Source organism: Notamacropus eugenii, chromosome 4 (assembly GCF_028372415.1).
Source record: "Notamacropus eugenii isolate mMacEug1 chromosome 4, mMacEug1.pri_v2, whole genome shotgun sequence".
Classification (NCBI taxonomy): domain Eukaryota; kingdom Metazoa; phylum Chordata; class Mammalia; order Diprotodontia; family Macropodidae; genus Notamacropus; species Notamacropus eugenii.
In genome coordinates this window covers 264,015,538-264,036,541 of record NC_092875.1, presented here as the reverse complement: position 1 = coordinate 264,036,541, position 21,004 = coordinate 264,015,538, and the positions used below count along the sequence as shown (strand labels likewise).

The window sequence follows — 21,004 nt, the reverse complement described above, 5'->3', positions numbered from 1 at the left end:
TTTTTAAAACACGATAGAAGGGATTTCTATTCTCTCAAAGACTGGTTAAAACCAATTATGTAAATGCTCCTTAGCAATAATATTCAAAGGTCCAATTAACTAGTATACAAAAATAGGGGAACAAATAAAAGAGATTGACAAGATTCAATAATTCTGATTTTAGCTACTTCGGCAAGTTATTGTACATATAATACAATATCATAGAAATGGCACAGCCTCTGAGGATACTTTCCACATTTTATTTACATTTTAAGACTAACTTTAATCTCAGAATCACATATCCATACACCTATTTCCTTTGTTTTTTTCACTTAAAACTTAAATTCATGGTTTATCAGAACAAAGACTGTAAACAAGTATTTACCATGTCTGTTACATGTAACACACAGGAGCTGCTTTAAACAGAAATCCATCTCCCTCCCTTGATCCCTCCCCCCTTTTTATAAATACAGGTATCAAAACAATCCTGAACATACTCTTTGTTACTACTAGTAGTCGGTACCCACACCTCTTCAAAAATTAAACAAAATTAGCAACAGTATTTATTGTACCTGCTACTTTAAACAATTTAAATTGCAGCTCTTTCACTAAGCAAGATGGATCAAGCATGCCATTTATAGTTTTCCTTCTCGAGAGATTAGATTTCTGAAACATACATTACTCCACAGCAATCTGACACTTCTTGTCATGCTTTCATCTTGTAAAACCTGAATTGCATTTGGAGTACTCCAGGTTTATGCTTAAATGATAGTGCCTTGATAAGAGGAAAAAAAAAATTGTGCTGCATTTTTCTTCCCATTGTGCCTGAAAACACAATGGGTGTACATATATTAAATATATTCTTACAAATGTCCAGGTCATGTATACCAGCTGGAATTCTTTTAATGTGTGGGTTTTGCATTGTGAGATTTAATCAAGACATTAACATGAGTAGAAGGTTGTTGGTTTAGATAAGTTTGAGATTTGTTAAAATTAATTGCTGTATGTTTGTCCTTCTGGAGGTTGTGGAAGCTTCATGTTTTCTTTGGACATCATTAGACGCCTTAGCTCTTGAAGTACAACTTTAATGCTATAACAATTTTGCCATTTTGCTAACACTGGTATGCACCGTGCATCCACCTAAAAGAAAAAAAAAAGACCATAAATAAATGATGTACATAAAATACTATAGTTATGAAGATTAAAAAAAAAATTTAGGCATTACTTTCTAAGTCTAAATTTTCACTTTCAATCCTCCCTGGACCAAGACCTGGGTAGCTAGACCCAGCTTTAAGGTATACGACTCTGGGTAAGTTGATTAGCTTTTCTGAGCCTCAGTTTTCTCATCTGTAAAGAGAAAGGTGGCATGACATTTTAAACTTAAATACAAGTCCTGGTACTTACTTACTAGTTAACTTACTATGCTGTCTTTGGGGGAAAAAAATCATAATTTCAAAATTTCAGTTTCCTTATCTGTGAAATGGGAAAAACACAACCTGGATTATTATAAAGTAACACAGCACTCTGAAAACTTGAAAGTATTCCATAAATTATGAGCTATTATTACCCATAAAACGAGTTGGATAAGATCTGAAACTAACACCAATTCTTTTTTAATAAAAAGGTATTAAAATAAAATGCTACAGGTAAGTATTTAGATTTAATCAGAGCATTTCATCAAGTCTCTTATGACTGATAATCTTGTAGAGATGGAGAGATATGGACCAGCTGAGAGAACAGTTAGATGCAGTTTTAGATGTGTTGGAAACATGGAAGACATATAACTGGAGCTCTACAAAGAAGTCAGGACTAGGGATGCAGATTTAGAAGACATATTATGGAAGTGGGTAATTAAAACTGGGAATCAATAAGATTGTAAGGGAAGAGAAGATCGTCAAGTCAAGGACAGAGCAAATTAAAAAACACACACATACATACATACATACATACATACATACATATAAAACGATTCCCTAAAAATGAAAAAGGTAGCTCAACAAAGAGTTGAATGACCTAAGTTGAGTACATGTAGAATGTTCTTTCAAGAATTTTGGCAGTAAAAAGAGAGAAAGAGGTAGAGAATGGTAAGAGGCACAAGATTGCTGGGGAAGGTTTTTTAAGAATGGAGGACAATTTACGTATTTTAAACAGATAGTAAGGAGCTAGTAGAGGGAGTTGAACATTAAAAAGAGAGATGCAGTGACTGATGGAGCAAAGTCACAGAGAACAATATGGGAGGGGTTGATTTTAGCAAGGAATTTAGCTACCTCATTTTTTGAAGCATAAGGGAAAGAAGAAGGGGACATGAAAACATAAAAGGGCTTAGTAGAGTGGAGTTGTGAGAGTTCATGGAAGATGGCCTTGATTTTCTCAGTAAGTATGAGTGAGATCATCTGCTCTGAATGAAAGGAGAACTGGTGAACTGGAGAATAAAGAAGTTTAGAATGGCCACATCAAAGAATATGAATCACTAAGGGATTAATAAGGAAGACTACAAAACAATGAGCCCAATTAGGGTCAGTTAACACAAATTTTTAGACCAATGGAAATATCCTCTAATCTAAGCATCATTTGGCCACTTGGGTAAACCAAGCAAGAGAACAGATAGTGAGTTTCCCAATGTTAGAGATATCAGATGATGTAATGGGCAAGGGGAGTCAAAGCCAGAAGAGACAGGACATCATTGAAATGGGGTGAGTACTGGTTCAAGGTCTGGTAGACAGGAAAATGACACCAGGATGGGGTTTATTTACCACACAGGAAAAACAGGAAGATTCACTGTTAGTTTTACTACTTCTAAAACACATACACTGTTACCTAGGAATAGGCATTTTATTTTATAATAGAAAACAATGAGATAAAATTAATCACTTTAGGCAAGTCCCTTCACCTTGCTGGACTTAATCTTCCTTACCTATAACATCGAGAGTGTTGAACTAGAAGACTGCTAATGTCCCTTTCATTTCCACTGTATCGTAAATTCTGTTTTAAAGACAGTCTCTTTTATATATTGGAAGATACTCTACTATCATTTCCATTGTCCACAATTAATGCAATATATTCTGCCTAACAAAGGCAGTAAATGAAAATTACCTAAAAAAAGGTTCTCTGTGGATTTTTTCTTAAGCATTAGTAAAATTAGGGGAATGTTATATAATATAGTGTGTTTATAATGCAATCTTCTTGGACTATTGTAAACAGTCTCCATAACTGGATGAAGTTTATAAAATTAATGGAGAGAAACCCAAGTTATTTCCAAAACAGAAACAAATACTTCCAGCTGTATAATGGTAGTTAAATAAATATAAGTGATTGCAAATCCTGTGAAATACCAAACAGACTCCACAAGAATATTCATAAACTCTCAATAAAGATCTTGGTGAGGGTGAAGAATGGGGAGGATGATTATGGGAAAATAAATATCATGTCAGAATAAAACCTGCAGTTCATCAGTCGATAATACACAATAATCCTCCAAACTTAAGATCCCACAGCATTTAAACTCTGTAATTTATGTTTTACAATGATAACATCCTCATAAGAAATACTTTTGCCTGGTCTCACTTCATAAACACAGACCCATATTATTTTAAAAGTGCACTACAACTACAGCGCAAAATGCATCATTAGAAGCAAATAATTAGGTGTCCATATGTACTTAAGAATATACAATTATACAATGAAGCAGCATCAAGAGGAAATCTGAAAATAAAACAGTTCAATTACTATCAAGAAAAAAGAGAATTCAACCTCCCATATATACAACCCTAAATGCCAACATTTTTACATTTCATTTTTCAAAAAACCATACTAGAAGACAATAAAGTTACATTCAAACATTCAATTAAACACCTGCTATTAGCATGTTTTTAAGCATATGGTATACATACAAAGATTAAAAACAAAAGTCTTGCATGGTTAACAGTTTGTACTATAGGTAAAGTTATTAATTCAATTAAACAACTATTTCTCATTTGCTTACTGGGAGATTTCACAGCACAGTTTTAGTAGGTAAAGAACAGAGGACATAAAGGTGAAAAAAGTAGGTTCAAATCTTAGCTCTGTTATTTACTAGCCACATGATCTTACACTTCACCTACTAGTAAAATGGAGATAATAGTCCTAGCATGACCTATCTCCCCGAGCCTTAGTTTCCTCATACATAAAAAGAGAGGATTGGTCTGGATGGTCCCTGAGGGCCTCTCCAGATCAGATCAATGATCCTATGAAATAGCCTCTAGGATCTGCAAGACTAAGACTCCTTGAGGAAAGGCATTGTTTAAACCGTGTATAGTCTCCTCACCTATTGACAATGCTCTCTTCATTTTGATAACTTAGATTGATATAGAAATCTATACTTTACAAGATACTTGATTCTCATTTGGTCTTCAGGGATCTAGAGCTGGAGAAAATGTCAGGGATGATCAAAACCAACCCTATCTTTTTACAGATGAAGAAACTAAGGCCTAAGGAGGTAGTTTCTCCTTAGATTTCAGGATCACTCCTTAGACTGGAACTCTTAGAACTCTGCTGAAGCAGACGTGAAGGGGCACTGCTTCTTCCTACACTTCTCCATCTATGCTGTTCTCCTCCATGGTTATAATGTTTTAACTAGGTCACTCTTATGGTATGAAAACTTTATGGAGTTACAGCTATAGTTAAATTATCTATGCTCATTTAATTTCAATTAAAATAAACTGATTTGGCTAGATAACACTGGCTGAGAGGTTAACTGATTCAGAATTAGAAATGACTGATACTACTGATTTTTGAAAGTTACTTAATGTCCCTAAATCACAGACTGAAATTATTTGAGGGGGCAGAGCACGATCTATTTGGGCTATAAATCTCAAGTCATAACCCTCAATTCTTAGCCCTGGCTTCAAGAGAAAGCCCCAATCAAGTTTCTCAAAATCTCAAATTTCTCAAAAAAGAGGTATTTATAATTAATAATTAATTAATTGATAATTAATTAGGTAGTTTATAGGAAATTTTTTTTAATTTGGGGACAAATGCACAACTGCTCTTTCAAAGCCACTCTCCATGGATACTAGAGAAGTACTTATATTTCCAGAAAAATTCACCTCTAACATAACATACATATAAAAATTCACATATATCATAGGTCTGAACAAATATATTCATGGTTAGATGCTATTCCCATATGGAAGCTTATTCCATCAATGTAGATCTACAACTTATCTCTAACCTAGGCCTGTACAACTTGAGGATGGCAGGCCACTTACAACAGAGAGCTGCCTGAAGCACAACAAAGGACCTCCTTTACATACAAAGGATGTCTTCCTCTACATTTTTCACAGGCTGCAAGTCTGCTCTAATTTAGTTTTAAGAGTTGTCAGAGTCAATGGAGGTTAAGAAACTTGCCCTTGATCATCAGTATGAACATGAACCCAGATCTTCCTGGGCTCCAAGGCCTATCAATTCACTATGGCACCCTGTTTCTCATCCTATAAATACAGACATAAATAATAATAAGACTTATTCATAATAACATTATGTTAGTACACATGGAAAATAAAGTGGAGGAAAAAAACTATTTCCAATGTCTTTTCTAAGGATATTTTGATCACAATTTTAAAAACCTTCTTTCACACAAATATAATGCAAAAATAATTTATTCCATACGGTTTCAGTAAAAAGAGAGGTGAAGAATAACTGTAGTGATGGTAGGTGAATGCACGTCATGCTCCCTTCTACCCATCAAGGTAAGGTTCTTTTACAAGATTATTTTTTAAAACACCAGATGTAAAAGAATAAACCATGGCCCAATACTACAAAAGAATGACATTTCAGTTCAATTCAACAAACATCTCTTAGGTGCTTGCTTTGTTCAAGATTTTGTGCTAAGCAGCAAAGGCAGACAAGTCTCTATTAAGAAAATAACATTTATAAAGAATTATGAGCAGGATAAGATCATGGATGGCTGAATATATTTCTTAAGCTAGAATAATACTCCACATCTATTTTCAAAATGCTTAAAAATTACTACTCACCTCATCCAAACTCAGATTATGATTATCCATTCTTTAGAAACACTAACAATATAACAATTAGGAATATAAAGCTGAGCAGTTTTCATTTAACTAAAACATTTCTCCTATTATTTTTCTTAATGCAGTCTACCACCCACTCCCCTCTTCACGTTTCTCCTTCCCTAACCCTATAATATACTTTCCTAGATCCCTAATGAAGGTTTCCTAGTACTTTTGTCTCAAAACATATTCTACTAAGTATTAAAATAAGAAAAAAATTCATTATCAAAGAGTGGTAGATATACTTATTGTTAAATTAATATGTACTGAGTGATTATCAGGACATTAAAAAGTTGGTCACTATTCATCATGCTTTTTAAGAAGATGTCATTAAGATTCTAGTTACTCCCTTCATTTGTATCCCAAGTTTTTGGTATTAGGCTGCCCTACTGACATTCAAATATAATGACTAACTTCCTCATTCCTAAGAAATTCAATTATTTCCAATAATAACTGGATAAGATCACAAGCCAAAGAGCCAAGTGGTCACCTAGGATTAATAAGAGAATCAACTTAATACCAAAACAAATAGTATTAACTCTCAAAGGAGGTGACTTCTACTAGTGAAGGCTGGCACCTTTTCTGCAACTTACAGCCTTAGAAGTAAACTAAGAGTCAATGGCTTGTCCAGGGTCACAGAGACTGTATTTCCACATTTATTTAAAAGTGTTGGAGGTGAAACTTGAACCCAAGTCTTCCAGCTATAGGGTCAGCTTTCTATCTGATACCTTGTGGTTGACACAAGTTAAGTTCCCTAAATGTAATGCCAATAATAAAAATGTTTTATATTTCTAAACAAATGAAAATACTAAACAGATCTGAATATTAGTTTCAAAAATCAGAACACAATATGTCTTCAGTAGAGGTAGGGAAGGGAGAATGTGTGTGTGTGTGTGTGTGTGTGTGTAAATTTATACGCATACAGCAGATAAACTAATGCATTCGGATTTAACACAAATCAGATTTGGAAAACTGTGCAGTCTATATTTAGACTAACACAAAAAAATAAGTATCTTGCCTTGATCAAATAAGTTATTTGTAAAGTGTTCAGCACTATGCCTGGAACATAGCAGGTACTTAGTAAATGCTTACTCCATGTGCCTTTCCATTAAACAGAGTGAAATGAGCAAAGACTACCATAAGATTAAACAAACATTTGAGTTAAAAAAAAAAAAAAGCTTCATCAAAACATCTAATTTCTGTTAGTATAACAAAAGTCTGCTAAAAGGAACTAAGTTCATGCAAAGAAGAAACAATTTTTAAAAATACCAATCAAGAAATTTTTTGCTATAAGTTTAAGGGTTTTTTCCTCTAGAATTTTATTAAAAGCTTCTATCATGGAGTTTAGCAGAGATGATTTCAACTTACCATTCCATTGGAATTATTAATCCCATTCATATTAATTTTTGTTACAAATCTAATTGTTGGAGGTCCTTCTGGATATTTAGATCCACACTCTACTTTCAGACTGTATATTCTGTTTTCATAGTTTGTCTGGAAAGCAAAAAAAGATCAATAACTTTATTAAGAACTAATAGATATTTTAAATAGCAAAACTTTTAAAATAATCTCATTCAAAACATACCAAAATAAATGCACTGAAATATGTCTAATCTAAATATGTTGTTTTGTGGCTCATGGTTTTGGAAGGTGTGAGTTGAAAGAGGACGCATTTCTCTTTTGGCTATTAAATCTCTACAGTTAAAATTATCAATGTAATAATAAGTAAACAAGAGAGTGACCGTCTTATAAATTACAGTCAAAAACAAAAGAAATACTAGAAGCAACTCTTCCCCTTACTCCAAAAAATGTTATTTTAGCAGCAAGTACTGGCTAGACACTTCTGAGTGACCCTACCCTAGGTAAGTCACAACCACTGTGAGCTTCACTTTCTTCCTTTGTCCAAGTAGGATAAGAAGACCATTTATGTACACCTCTCACATGTCAGGTGTGGGATAAACATTTTGTAAAATTTAAAGCACTATGTAAACATTAACTATTTTTATTATATACCAATGAGAATTAATATACAGATGCAATCTGCACATTAAAAATACAGGGAAACTGAACTGCTTACAGGGGGAAGAAGAGCTCAGTGGAACAAATCCTACCACATAAAATTACACAGTGGGGTCTCCCCATACTGAAACATTGATTCCCAGTCTCATGGTAGTAGTTACACTATCAGCATCCATTTCAGAATGGTCTATATAAGCATCTCCCAAATTATGTATTGCAGAAATATAGTTATTTCTCATGACCATAACTAGAAAAAATGGCAATTAGCAATACCTTTCCTATAATATACCAAATTAATTATTATAATACATATTAAAAAGGGTTTTAATTTTTTGCTTCAAAGTTTCCCTAGTAATCCCTTTAATTCCATGTTATCCCATACCCAATACTCTTCAAACCAACATTTATGGGTTCTAGCCACAGATTTTTAAGATTTAAAGAGTTCAAGTTTATTTGGGAAAACTTGATCTATGGAAACTTAGAATAGTCACGTATCAGATTTTCAGCCACATTTGTTCAAACATATGCATCAACAACCTTTCACAATATAAGATCAAAATCACTTCATGTTCCTTTTCATATTTACACTAAATTACCTATTTGCACTTAAGAGACATATGCAAGATATATCACTACTTAATATGTCTTTAATAATTCATGTTGCTAATATACCATTTTTCCAAATTATTCATGACTTAGCTATCCAGTTGAAAGACTTTTCTATGCTATATTCCTCCTTGTGACTTAAATTAGGGCCAAGTTGCTACTACCTGCAGATAAACCATTAGAAGAAAGTATGTGGAGGGTAGCATATATGTTTTATACAGAAAAGGTAAAGATATAGGCAGGTTCAGAATTTTAATAAAAATGTTTCAATACACTGAAAAAGTCAAGAAGCATAATATGAAGAATTTTTAAAAATTCTTGCAAAGCCATTGTGAAATAGAGACAGTAAAGTATTATATGGCTATGCGGATGAATGTATGGACAGATGGAAGAAAGGAAGGATGGAAGGAAGGAAGGAAGGAAGGAAGGAAGGAAGGAAGGAAGGAAGGAAGGAAGGAAGGAAGGAAGGAAGGAAGGAAGGAAGGAAGGAAGGAAGGAAGGAAGGAAGGGAGGGAGGGAGGGAGGGAGGGAGGGAGGGAGGGAGGGAGGGAGAAATGGCTAATAAAGCAGCAAAGTGGATAAGAGTGGGGTGCCATAGAAAATTAGATAGAACAGAGTGCATCACAAGTTTAACATCCCTTAGATACACAAGCAGTCCACAACTTACAAATTTTGGGGGGGAACACCTATCCCACTAACCTGGTTATTTTCCTTCTCCTCCCTCTACCTTCCCTATCCTCATCCACAGAGCTGCCTCTGTCCTGCTGTCTTTTACCCCACACATTCCCCCTGCAAGGGAGAACACTACCTATCTTCTTCTACCCTTCTTCCATATGTTACCCTTGCCCAACACTTTCACCATCCTCTAACTAAAAATTCTTTCCAATGAACCTTAACAGTAGGGCAGATTCTGTATCTTTGCTCATTCTCACTGTAACCCGCAATATCTTATGCAATATCTTATCTGTAATGTTTGTTGTCCATTCACTTCAGGTCATGGATGCTATAAACCAATCTAGTCTGCTAAACCCCCCTCACCATTACCACCTTCAGAAATAATCCTGTCCTATTCCCTTTAGTCCTTCCCCTCCTGTGTAGCCAACCACAGTATGAATATTCAGCCATCCCCCAACCATGGGATTTAATCCTTTGAAGGTAAGAGGATTTCTTTTAACACCAAGAAGAAAATGGTAAGAATTCATACTTTCAATGTCAAAGCTATAGGAAAAGAAGATGTAATCCTGATACTCGAAGTATGGAAGCCTGAAGACACTGAATATACCAGTGTAAACCTTGTTCTAAGCGGTGTCTGGATTTGTGAGTACTAATTTGGCAATCTGGCATTTAATTGGTAATCTAGTTGAATCAGGGGTTAAATACACACAAAAAGCGGTGCAGAACCAGAATGAGTGAAAGATAGAAATATAAAGGATGTCTGAAGAGCAAGAGCACCAAAAACTATGAAAACTCCACGAAAGGAAAGGGAAAGAATAGAAGAATAATATAAACTTAGTCAGGGATTAAGGAGAAGAGAACCATCTATGTATGCCTATTTTACAAAATACCAGCCTGGAAAATGAAAAGGGTGGAAACTCATGGAATATGGTCATACTATTTAACTCACCTGACCAAAAAAAGAACAAAAAATTAGGTTTTACATATACCCTCACTTTGCGGTTCCCCTCAAATATGCATTTTTTAAGATTCAGCATATTTCCTTGAAATAATAATAGTTCACATCTATATAATGCTTTAATGCCTTGAGAAAGGTTTAAGAGACAACCACATTCATTTTTTAATAAGTGGTAAAGAGATAAGAGATTCTGGAACACCACTGACATAATTTAGATATTTGGGACTCAATTTCTAATTCCTCACAAACATCAGAGCACGAGAAATGAAGAGTAGGGATAAAGGCACTGTAGCATATCTTTCGTCTTCTTCAAAATGTGATTTCTTCAATGTGGGTAACTCCCTCTCCCAAAGTAGATCATAGTCTCATGAGTCGTGACCAAAAAAATATCATCACCAGGCAGCCAGCCTTTGGTGATGAGCCTCTCTCTGCACTGAGTGAGGCTGGTCCTCAGGCGACAGTCTGTCACCGGGCCCACACTCGCAGACTTTCAGTTTGGTAGAACCTGCCAGAGCTTGCACTCCACTGGCATCTTTAGTTAATTTGATACATATTTTGACCATAATTCAAACATTGTAGCTTTCCCTAAAGCCTAAAAGAACCAAGAGCAAAATAAATGGATTTTATCCTGATGGCAGTAATGGTCTTAGCAGAATGAGAAAATTATATTGGGGGGGAAGCAATAAATCTAGAGTCTGAGGACTTAGATACAAATCTCAGATATGCTACTTAACTAGCTATGCAAATAGGTCTTATTTCCTCTACTGTAAAATGGGCAGACTGGACTAGGTAATATATAAGGCTTTTTCCAATTCTAACTCCTCCTCCTAAGTTACACAAATGTTAATAGATATGAACCCATAGGAATGATGGAAGAGTACTAGAACCAGTAGATTTAGCAAAATGAAGCAAAATACTTTAAAATGTTACTTCTAGTGGGTTGAATGGTAAAAATCTTTTACATTTAGCAATTCTAGCATTAACTAGGAAATTAATATTCTTTGCTAGAGCTTATATGTGATTTTTCTTAACACCTATTGTGGAAATTTTTTTTAAAAATTGGTAATTTTTAAACATGCACAAGCATAGCAAAATAAAAACTGACAAATAACAAAATATTCCTTTCATAAAATTAACATTGTTGTTTACCATTAGTTTCTTTGTGTTAATAGACAAAATAGTTAAAAGATTATGATTTATTTCTTAAAAGGACCTGTGACCTCACTGATGCTGTACTTCAATATAAACTGCACGCTATCCTGTGTGATTTTTGTTCTATCTTTCAATAAATTCTCAACAAGAGTTCCACCCAACTTGCTGCTGATATTTAGCTCTCTTGATACTGCATGAGTAAACACCCAATGGAACACGGCCTGTCCAACACTGTCCTCCTTTACTGATCACAGATTTTTCTGATGACACTCTTTATGAAACTTTTCTCATATAATTTATAATAATGTATTACAGCCTCCTTGTGTCCACTCATGTGCCTCTCTACAGCTCTTTGAATGATGCTCTACTTTTTTGTTTGTTTTGGGGGTTCTTTTGGAGGGGGAAGGCAAGGCAATTGGGGTTAAGAAACTTGCCCAAGGTCACATGGCTAGTAAGTGTCAAGTGTCTGAGGTTAGATTTGAACTCAGGTCCTCCTGACTCCAGGGCTGGTGCTCTATTCACTGTGCCACCTCGATGCACCATGACTCTCAACTTTAAATTCTTTAGACAGTGTGTTATTAAAAAGATGACTATTTCAGAAAGAAATCTGGGGCCATTTTAAGTGTGTAATTTCTCAAAAGTAATCTAGCCCCTTCTCACTGCTCTATTTAATTTTAAGCCCAGCTTACCCATACACAGCGTCTGAGATATATGTACTGATGGGTTGTCCATCTAACTGTTTAACACAACCTGGCAATCTTCATTCACTTTGTTTTTTCTGAGTGCACAGTTAGGTCAAACTTTTATAAGTAATTATGGATCTTATTTAAATGGCTCTGCAATATTCTGGGGCTTAATAAAATCAGCACAACACCCTCAAAAAAGGACATTATAGGACCCTCACCAACTACAGAGAATCCCTCTTCCCTCTGAACCTCCCATCAAACCACCTTCATGACAGTAGCAAATAAGCTTGACAAGCATACATTTTCTTTGTTTTATGCCTTGCTTGATGTAATGAGGCTTAACTAAATTCCAGGTATATAGCAGGGTCTTAATAAATGCTTGTTCACTGACTGACAACAGCCAAAGAAAATGACAAGTTGTCCTGCTGTTATTCTCTTCAAAGAATCGCTAGGACAGTAGGCACAGAGGTTGTCAGTTATAAATGGTCTCTCTTGGACATGTGTTCTTTGATAATAAGCTCTGCCTTCTTCCAAGCCTTTGTTCTCCTACCCTCTTTAAGTATGTACATAGATAGTCTAGGCCAGATACTCTTCTTTTCTTTAATAAAATTTGTACTTCTTCACCGAGAACTATAATTTTAAGAATCCACATATGATGGTTCCACTGTCAATTATTAGAGTATTTACATAGTTGCATTAGTAGCCTGATATTGTAGCAGCCACTGTATAAAAAGAAAATTTATTTTTTTACCCATGATTTCATTAACGTAGAAAGGTCCCCGGTGAGGAATTTCTTCTACCAATGCTGAACAGTACTTCTCTGGTGAGTTAAAACCTCATAGAAACTGCTTGGGGCATGGAGATGTTAAGTGACTTTTCCAGTGTCACAAAGTCAGTACTTGTAAGAGGAAGTTGTACCTATGTCTTCCAGAATTCAAGGTCAGCTTATCTATCCACTATACCATGCCCTTCTAAATACCAAAAATAGGTTTACCAAAGTAAGGAAACATCTGAATCAGTGTTAAATTTACCAAACCAAAGATAATTTTATCATAGGTTTCGAAAAATAATGATTAACCCTCAGTGAGGGAATTCCTTGAAATAAGGAATGTGCTGCTTCAATCCAGGTAAAAACCCTACAAATTAAAATAAGAGTTGATAACCTTGACAGAGACATAAGACTCTATACCTTTACTATGCAATATGACTGAAATAATGACAAAATATTCTGAAGTACCTTATTATTGCAAATAAATCTGCAAATCTAGGTTAAATATAAGTACCCAGGAAACATTTTTAAACTATGATTAATAGTAATCATTTCTTATACTAGTATTTTTCAATGAGTCATATATTAGTTAAGATTGGTATTAACAGAAAAAACTTGGGAGACTGACCCTTGGTGGCCCAATAATCATGCCTGTCCACCTTGTAAGTGTCATATCTTCATCATCTTCAAGTCCCCAGCTAACTGTACCATCGCCTACTCCTTTTTGGCCTTCTTCAAGTTCTTCTAACAAGCGAAAATTACGTGGAACTTTAACTCCTACACAAAGGAAATGGAAATGTAAAAAGCTCACAATTATTGAATATTCACATACATTCCAATTTAACTTTTGGTAAGTGAAACAATCTTCACACTTTTTTTAATAGTGAATGTTTAAATTCTTCTCCAAGGAAAGGAAAAATTCTTACAATTGCTCACAAATGCTACAGAAAGGACCATGTTGACTATTACTTTTATGATTTCTAATTACCTATCTATTACAGATTTTGGAGTAATACATTAATAGTACTTTTCCCGAAACAACGTAGGTCTGAAAACACCATAAAGCAGACTATGATAAATTGGACTGCATTTTCCCATAGGAAAAAATTATCACAATCAGGGGATGTATTCATAACCTAGTATCCTATATCAAACAAATCTTAAATGTTATAATAAAATATCAAAGAAAAAATTTCTAGAATTTAAAATAGTAAAATTATGTTCCCAGTTCCAAGGGTTTTCTTGGCAAAGATACAAAGATATATTTCCTATTCCAATTCATTTTATAGATGAGGAAACTGAAGCAGATAGGGTTAAGTGGCTTGCCCAGGGTCACAAAGCTATTAAGTGTTTGAGATCAGATTTGAACTCAAAAAGAAGAGTCTTCCTGACTCCAAGGGCAAGGCACTCTTTCCAATATGCCACACAGTTGTCCCACATATTAATGTACTATACTAATGCAAAGAAATACTGCAACTCTAGGTTAGTATAAATTTCATCTAAAATTTGCATGTGGCTATAAAAAAATTTAATTACTAATACAATACACTTGAGTTGCTTGGGAATCTTACTTTATTTAACTTTCATAGCAACTTTGTGAGCAAAGGTAGATACACTTTACAAAAACAAAGGTTCAGACGGGTTAAATTGTTACATGGAAATTAGCTTCACCTTATTCTTCATAGAACCAGAAGGCAGATCTTGTACGAATTGATGAAATTATAAGGCAGACTGAAGCTCAACCAAAGGGAAAACTTTTACAACTGTCAAAAATTGAATGGACAACCTTTTGTGACAGGTACTTAGATGGTCACTAGACATATTTTGACAGAGTACGAATAAGGTTGTATATTGCACAGGGTATTGATTGAATAGGTAGGCAGCTAGACAAGATTCATGTAACTCTAGATAAAAGATACAGGACAATGAAATATGAGGAGCATTTACTTTACTGTGCAGTTCATGTGTATAAATTTTGAAGATGAAACCAAAACCAAATGTTTGTTCAAAATCATGTGGTCAAAAAGTTGGCTTTTTATTACTGTTGTTCCATAATTTCAGTCACGTCTGTCTCTCCATGACCTCATTTTGGGGTTTTCTTGGCAAATACTGGAGTAGTTTGCCATTTTCTTCTGCAGCTCATTTTACAGATGAGGAAACTGAATCAAACAGGATTAAGTGACTTGCCCAGGGTCACACAGCTAGTGTCAGATTTGAATTCATAAAGATGAGTCTTTCTGATTCCAAGTACTGTACTCTATGGAGCGTGCCACGTAAGTAGTTCCTTCCCCCCCTCCCCCCATAATCAGTTGATTATAAAGCTACTACAGAAGCACACAAATAAAATAATTTGTGACCATTTTCAGGTTTTATCTTTTGCTTCCTTATTATGTCCATTATGGATAATCAAGTAGAATCAGGAACTAATTAATTCATGAAACAGCACTTATGAAGCACCAGTTAGGCCCCAGACATAGTACTAGATAATGGAGATACAAATACAAAAGTTAGACAATTACTGCCCTCAAGGAGCTTCCATTCTAATGGATGAAAGGAGCAGTTGTCATCAAGAAGCTTTGTCACCAGCCACCCAGTTCCAGATCATAGATCCAGGGCAGAGTGAGAAAAAGACCTGTGCTCAGAAGTGGCATTCCAGGGTAGGGAACCACGGCCATCCCAAGGTGCTGTATCTACAGCAAGTTCAGAAGCAAGTAATAGCAGTAGTATAGATCAGACCCCACAAGCAGAGTGGGGTCTCATTTCAGTTTCTAGCTCAGTCTAACGCCTTCAAAGCCTTCAAAGGAAAGCCAGGGTAGGAATGAATAACAGACCAAAAGGGAACTTACAATTTTTTTCCTCTGAACCATAAAAACTTCCCAGATAGTTCATAGTGGTTGAATCCACCAAAAACCAGGTCAAAACTTTACAGAGCTAGAAAGTGTAGCAATTACATTTTGCCCTGGATCAGAGTATTTTGGGATCACTGAAAGTTTCTAAGTGCCCAATTTGCCCTCAGGTCAAATAACACAACACCCCAAGAAATAAGCACCAGTCCAGATATTCCCTCCTCAAGTATGCTATTATGCTGACATGGATGCTTAAGACACAAATTTTGAAGAAAAAGATTCTAAAACATCTAAAAGGAAAGCCTCAGAGAAAAATACAGCTTGGGTACAAATTCAACTAGAATTCCTAGAAGAGATGAAACAAGAATTTTAAAAATAACTTTAAATGGTTTTATAAAAAAAAAAAATGAGAAGCTTTGAAAAAAAATTGGAAAAGAAATGAGTTACTATGGAAGAAAGAATTGGAATGAGAATTAACAGTATAGCACAAGAGGTACACATCACTGCCCTAGCAACAAACTTCCTGAAAATCAGAATGGACCAAATAAAAGTCAATGACTCCATGAGACAACAAGAAATATTAAAGCAAATTCAACAGACTTAAAATATAGGGGAAAAAATGTATCTCATAGCAAAAATTACTCTCCTGGAAAACAAATCAAGGAGAAAAAATGCACAAATCATCGAACCACCTGAAATTCTTAAGCAAAAAAGCCTAGCCAACATATTTCAAGAAATCTTTAAAACAAAACTGCATGGATCTCCTAGAACCAGAGGATAAAGTGGAAACAGGAAGAATTTTATGGTCATGTCCTGAAAGAAACCTGCCCCCCACTCCCGCAAAAAAAACCTCTCAGAAATATTATAGCCAAAACCTGGAGCTTCCAGGTAAAAGAAAAGAAAAAACTCTGGATACAGTCAGCAACCAAAAAGAAATAACTCAAGTACCTAGGAACCAGAGTCAAGATCATACATGACTTAACAGCTGCCATTATAAAGAGGACAGCCTCAATTATAACATTCTGGAAGGCAAAGGATATAAACATATGATCAAGAACTTACCCAGCAAAACTAAGTACATATTTCATCTACACTACCTACTCTCCTCAGACACTATCACCACTACGGTGCAGGCCCTCATCATCTCATACTTGTGCTATGGCAATAAACTATTGGCTGCTTTTTCTTCCCTAAATCTATTCCCATTAGTTTATCCTCCAGTCAGCCATCAAATTGATCTTCCTAAAGCTGAAATCTGACCATGTCGCTCCAGTGCCTAGCATATAGTTAGCAATTAATAAATGCTTTTTGCCTGCCAGTCCCTTATTCATTAAATTCCAGTAATTCTCAATACCTCCAAGATCAAAATTAAAATTCTTTTTGACTTTTAAAGCCCTTCATAACCTGATACCTCCCTATCTTTTCAGTCTTCTTACACCTTAACTCCCCACCTTCCTCCAGCATTCTGTAATCCAGTGACACTGACCTACTTGGTGTTTCTTGACATCTCATCTCCCAGATCTATGGATTTTCAGTGACTGTCCTCCATGCATAAAATTTTCTCCTTTATCTCCCCAGCTTCCAAATCCCAGCTATAATCTTACCTTTCATAAGAAGCCTTTCCAGATTCCTCTTAATGCTAGTGCCTTCCCTCTGTCAAATAACTCCAGTGTATACACTGTCTCCCACATTATGAACGTGAGCTTTGAGAAGGGGTGGGGGAGGAAGCCAAGATGGCAGAATGAAAGCAAGTACTCACCTAAGCTCTATGACAAACTCCTTCAGATACCTTGAAAAAGAGAATCTGAACAAATTTTAGAGTGGCAGAATACACTAGGAGACAAAGTATGGCAGATTTCCAGCCCAGGACAGCCTGGAAGGTCAAGGGGAAGGATTTGTTGCACAGGGCTGGAGGAGCACACAGGCTATACCAGCGCAGACCCTGCCACAGCAAAGGTGATCAGGTTCCACCTGGGGGTCTGAAACAGTGTGGATTCTCAAACACATCAGCCCAGGACTGGAGTCCAGTGGAACTGAGTGAGAGAGAAGCATAGAACCCCTGGTAACAGCAGTAGCACTCCTGAGACTATCAGTCCACAGATTAAATGTCCGTAAGTTATCTATCTGAACTTCTGAGAGGCAAGATGGCAGGGTGATCTGAAATTGCTATCCCCCTTGTTGACCTTGAAAAATCCAGAGAATATTTCCCCAGGAAAAATTCTGGAATAGTGGGATCAGCTGAAGGGGTAACATAAGGCTAGGAAAATTGCAAGGGGGGGGGAGGGGGGTTCTCTTGCTGTGGCTGAAGGGGACCAATGCAGGACTGGAGCTGTCCCGGACAGCCCCACCTCAGTGAACCAGAAGGAGATCCTGAGTCCCAGGGGGGCAGAGCCCATAACTGCCAACATCAGGAGTCCAGATGTGCCTCAGTACAGCAAGGGGAATTAGGAAGACACTAGTGCAGACAGGGTTCACCAACTGCTGAGCCTGCCTATGCTCTAGCTCAGGAGACAAGACCTCCTGTGGCCAGACCACTCCTCCCCGACATCTCACACAGGGAGCTCCAGGGAAAATCACAAAGACTTCACCTGGTCTCTGCTTTGGCACACCAGCCAGCTCAGCATTCTAGCTTCCAGCTGAAAGAACCGGAGGACACAATACACAAAGCCTCAAGTTCCAAGCACAAGAACTGTGTACCCCTGAAGAGATCCACTTTAAAAGCCAAGAAAAATGCAATCATCATGAGCAGGAAGCAAACCAGAAAAGAAAATGGAATCTTAACTATGGGATAAGGACTAAAACATGAATACCCAAGAGGTCAACATTGAGACTGTACTCCCATTTAAAACTTCAGAAGGAAATATGAACTGGTCTCAAGCCCAAAGAGCATTCTTGGAAAAGCTCAAGAAGGATTTTAAAAGCCAAATTAGAGAAGTGGAAGAAAAACTGGCCAGTGATTTTTAAAATGTGAAAAAAAGAATTCCCTGAAGAGAATAGCTCCTTAAAAAAGAAAACTGGACAAATGGAAAAGGAAGTATGAATATGAAGGCACTTAAATGCTTGCAGACTGATCTACAACGTATGAATAATATTGTAGAAGGAGCAGCTAGGTGGTGCAGTGGATAGAGCACCAGCGCAGGAGTCAGGAGGACCTGGGTTCAAATCTCACCTCAGACACTTGACATTCACTAGCTGTATGACATTGGGCAAGTCACTTAACCCCAACTCCCTCATCCTGGGTCATCTCCAGTAATCATGATGAATATCTGGTCACTGGATTCAGATGGCTTTGGAGGAGAAGTGAGGCTGGTGACCTGCACAGCTGTCCCTCACCCAAAACAAATTCAGGTGCAAGTCATGTCACCATTTCTCTGATGGCATGATCTTCTTCAGCAACAAAGGATGAACACAATGAATATGAGCTTTTAAAGAGCAAGGACTTAGATTTTTGTCCTTCTTTGTATCTCCCGAATTTCACAGTGCCTGGCACATAACAGGCATTTAATAAGTGCTTTGCAGACTTAACTTGATATGCATTTTTGTTTTCCTCGTTAGAATATAAGCTCTTTGAAAACAAATAATAAAAATTTTTTTAAAATGTAAGCTCTTTGCAAGCAGGGACTGTTTCATTCTTTATACAAGTATCCCTAGCTCCTACCACAGGGGTGTGGAACCTCTGGCCTCAAGGCTACACGTGGCCCTCTAGGTCCTCAAGTGCAGCCCTTTGACTGAATTTAGACTTCACAGAACATTGTCCACCCCTGTGACATAGCACAATGCCCTAAAATTAGCAGGCATTAAATCAATATTTACTGAATGAGTGAAAATCCAATACCAGTAATATTAATGCTATAAATGCCTTCATTTAGTCAAACAAACAGGGCTGTCACAAATAGGTAAAGCTAAACTTATTATTCAATAAGTAATATATTGTTTTTATTCTGATGAGGGGAAAATCTGAGAAAAAGTTAGGAAAAGGTTAAAGTCCCCCATCTACATGGAGATTCGATTGGAACCTATACAAATTGATAAGATCACCAATGATCAAAGTACAGTCAGATATCAGTACAGTAACATTAATGCATCACATAAAGTCAGTTAGGCTAAGCAAGATCTACACCAAATCACTAGTATACATTATTTACATTAGTATGCAATTCAGTATTTCATTATAATTTGAATCTTTTTAGCTACAATCACAAAAATATTACAAATAAGTATAACAGACCAGCTATATATAAAAATAACAAAATCATTCAAAATAATAGATATAAAAGTCTTCTTTAAAAAGGAAAAAAGTCTAGGAATTCAAAACTAGTTTGGACTTTCAGCTAACAATAATTTCGTCAAATAACGTCTAATTAAAATCAACAAATATTTATCAAGCACCAATTATGTGGCAAAGTATCATTAATAGCTAACTATTAATAACTAAGCCCAAACCCACATAGCATATACATTCTATTAAGAAGGTATACCTTAAACAAAGGAAGTATATGTGCACAAAGAACTAGAATAAAAATATGTAAATGAACCAGAGGCATATAGAATTGGTTTTTTCTCTATGCTCAGTGCTAGATTGACAAAATTAAGGGAGAATTTCAGGTTCATTGGGAAATTAACAAGTTAAACAAGTATATGGCTATGGAATTTAATTGTCAAAACATCCTTTCCCCACTGGCATCTTCTCTGTTATGGCATAAGACAACACTGTCCTCCCAGTCCCTCAGGCTTCCTGTATTCCTCAAAATCTCTCAATCCCTCGTTGGCCAAAACCTGTGATTTCACCTTTGAAAAGTCCTTTGAATGTGCCCACTTCTCTCCTCTGACACTGCCACCATCAGGCTAGTACAGGACTTATCACCTCATGCCTTGATATTGCAACAGCCTGCTGGTAAGTCTGCCTGCCTCAAGTTTCTTCTCCACTCCAAACCACCTTCCATTCAGCAGCTTGAGTGATTTTCCTAAAATGCCAGGTTCAGTCATGTCACCTTTTTTCCTACTCAATAAACTCTTTCTGAAGCCACACTGGCTCTCAGGTATATGCCCATCTTCCAGGTGAAGGATCAGCCTATTGAGGACTCTAGCAAGAATTCTGCCAGCAATGACTATGAGAGATCCCCGTGATTGCTGCAGGACAATCTATTCCCTTATAGAGATGGACAACGGAGGCATCCTTGAACTCCTAGGGGATAACCTCCTCTTACCATACAATCTGGAAAATTTCAGTCAGCTTTTGTATGAGCAATGGTCCCCCTACC

The 21,004-nt window shown here is 36.3% G+C and overlaps 1 protein-coding gene across 3 annotated transcripts in view; it reads right to left on the bottom strand.

Annotated features, from left to right (window-relative positions):
- Positions 1-219: 219 nt before the first annotated feature.
- The window catches only part of UBE2V2 (ubiquitin conjugating enzyme E2 V2), a 61,615-nt gene continuing 40,830 nt past the window's right edge, over positions 220-21,004 (bottom strand). For 2 of the 3 annotated variants that reach the window (XM_072604557.1, XM_072604560.1), the window contains exons 2-4: positions 13,526-13,674; positions 7,401-7,526; positions 220-1,119 (exon numbers count right to left, since the gene is read on the bottom strand). In XM_072604557.1, the coding sequence (XP_072460658.1) occupies positions 973-1,119; positions 7,401-7,526; positions 13,526-13,674 (422 nt within the window). In that variant the 3' untranslated portion in view covers positions 220-972. The remainder of the gene's footprint in view (positions 1,120-7,400; positions 7,527-13,525; positions 13,675-21,004) is intronic. The other variant, XM_072604558.1, reaches the window with a different exon arrangement.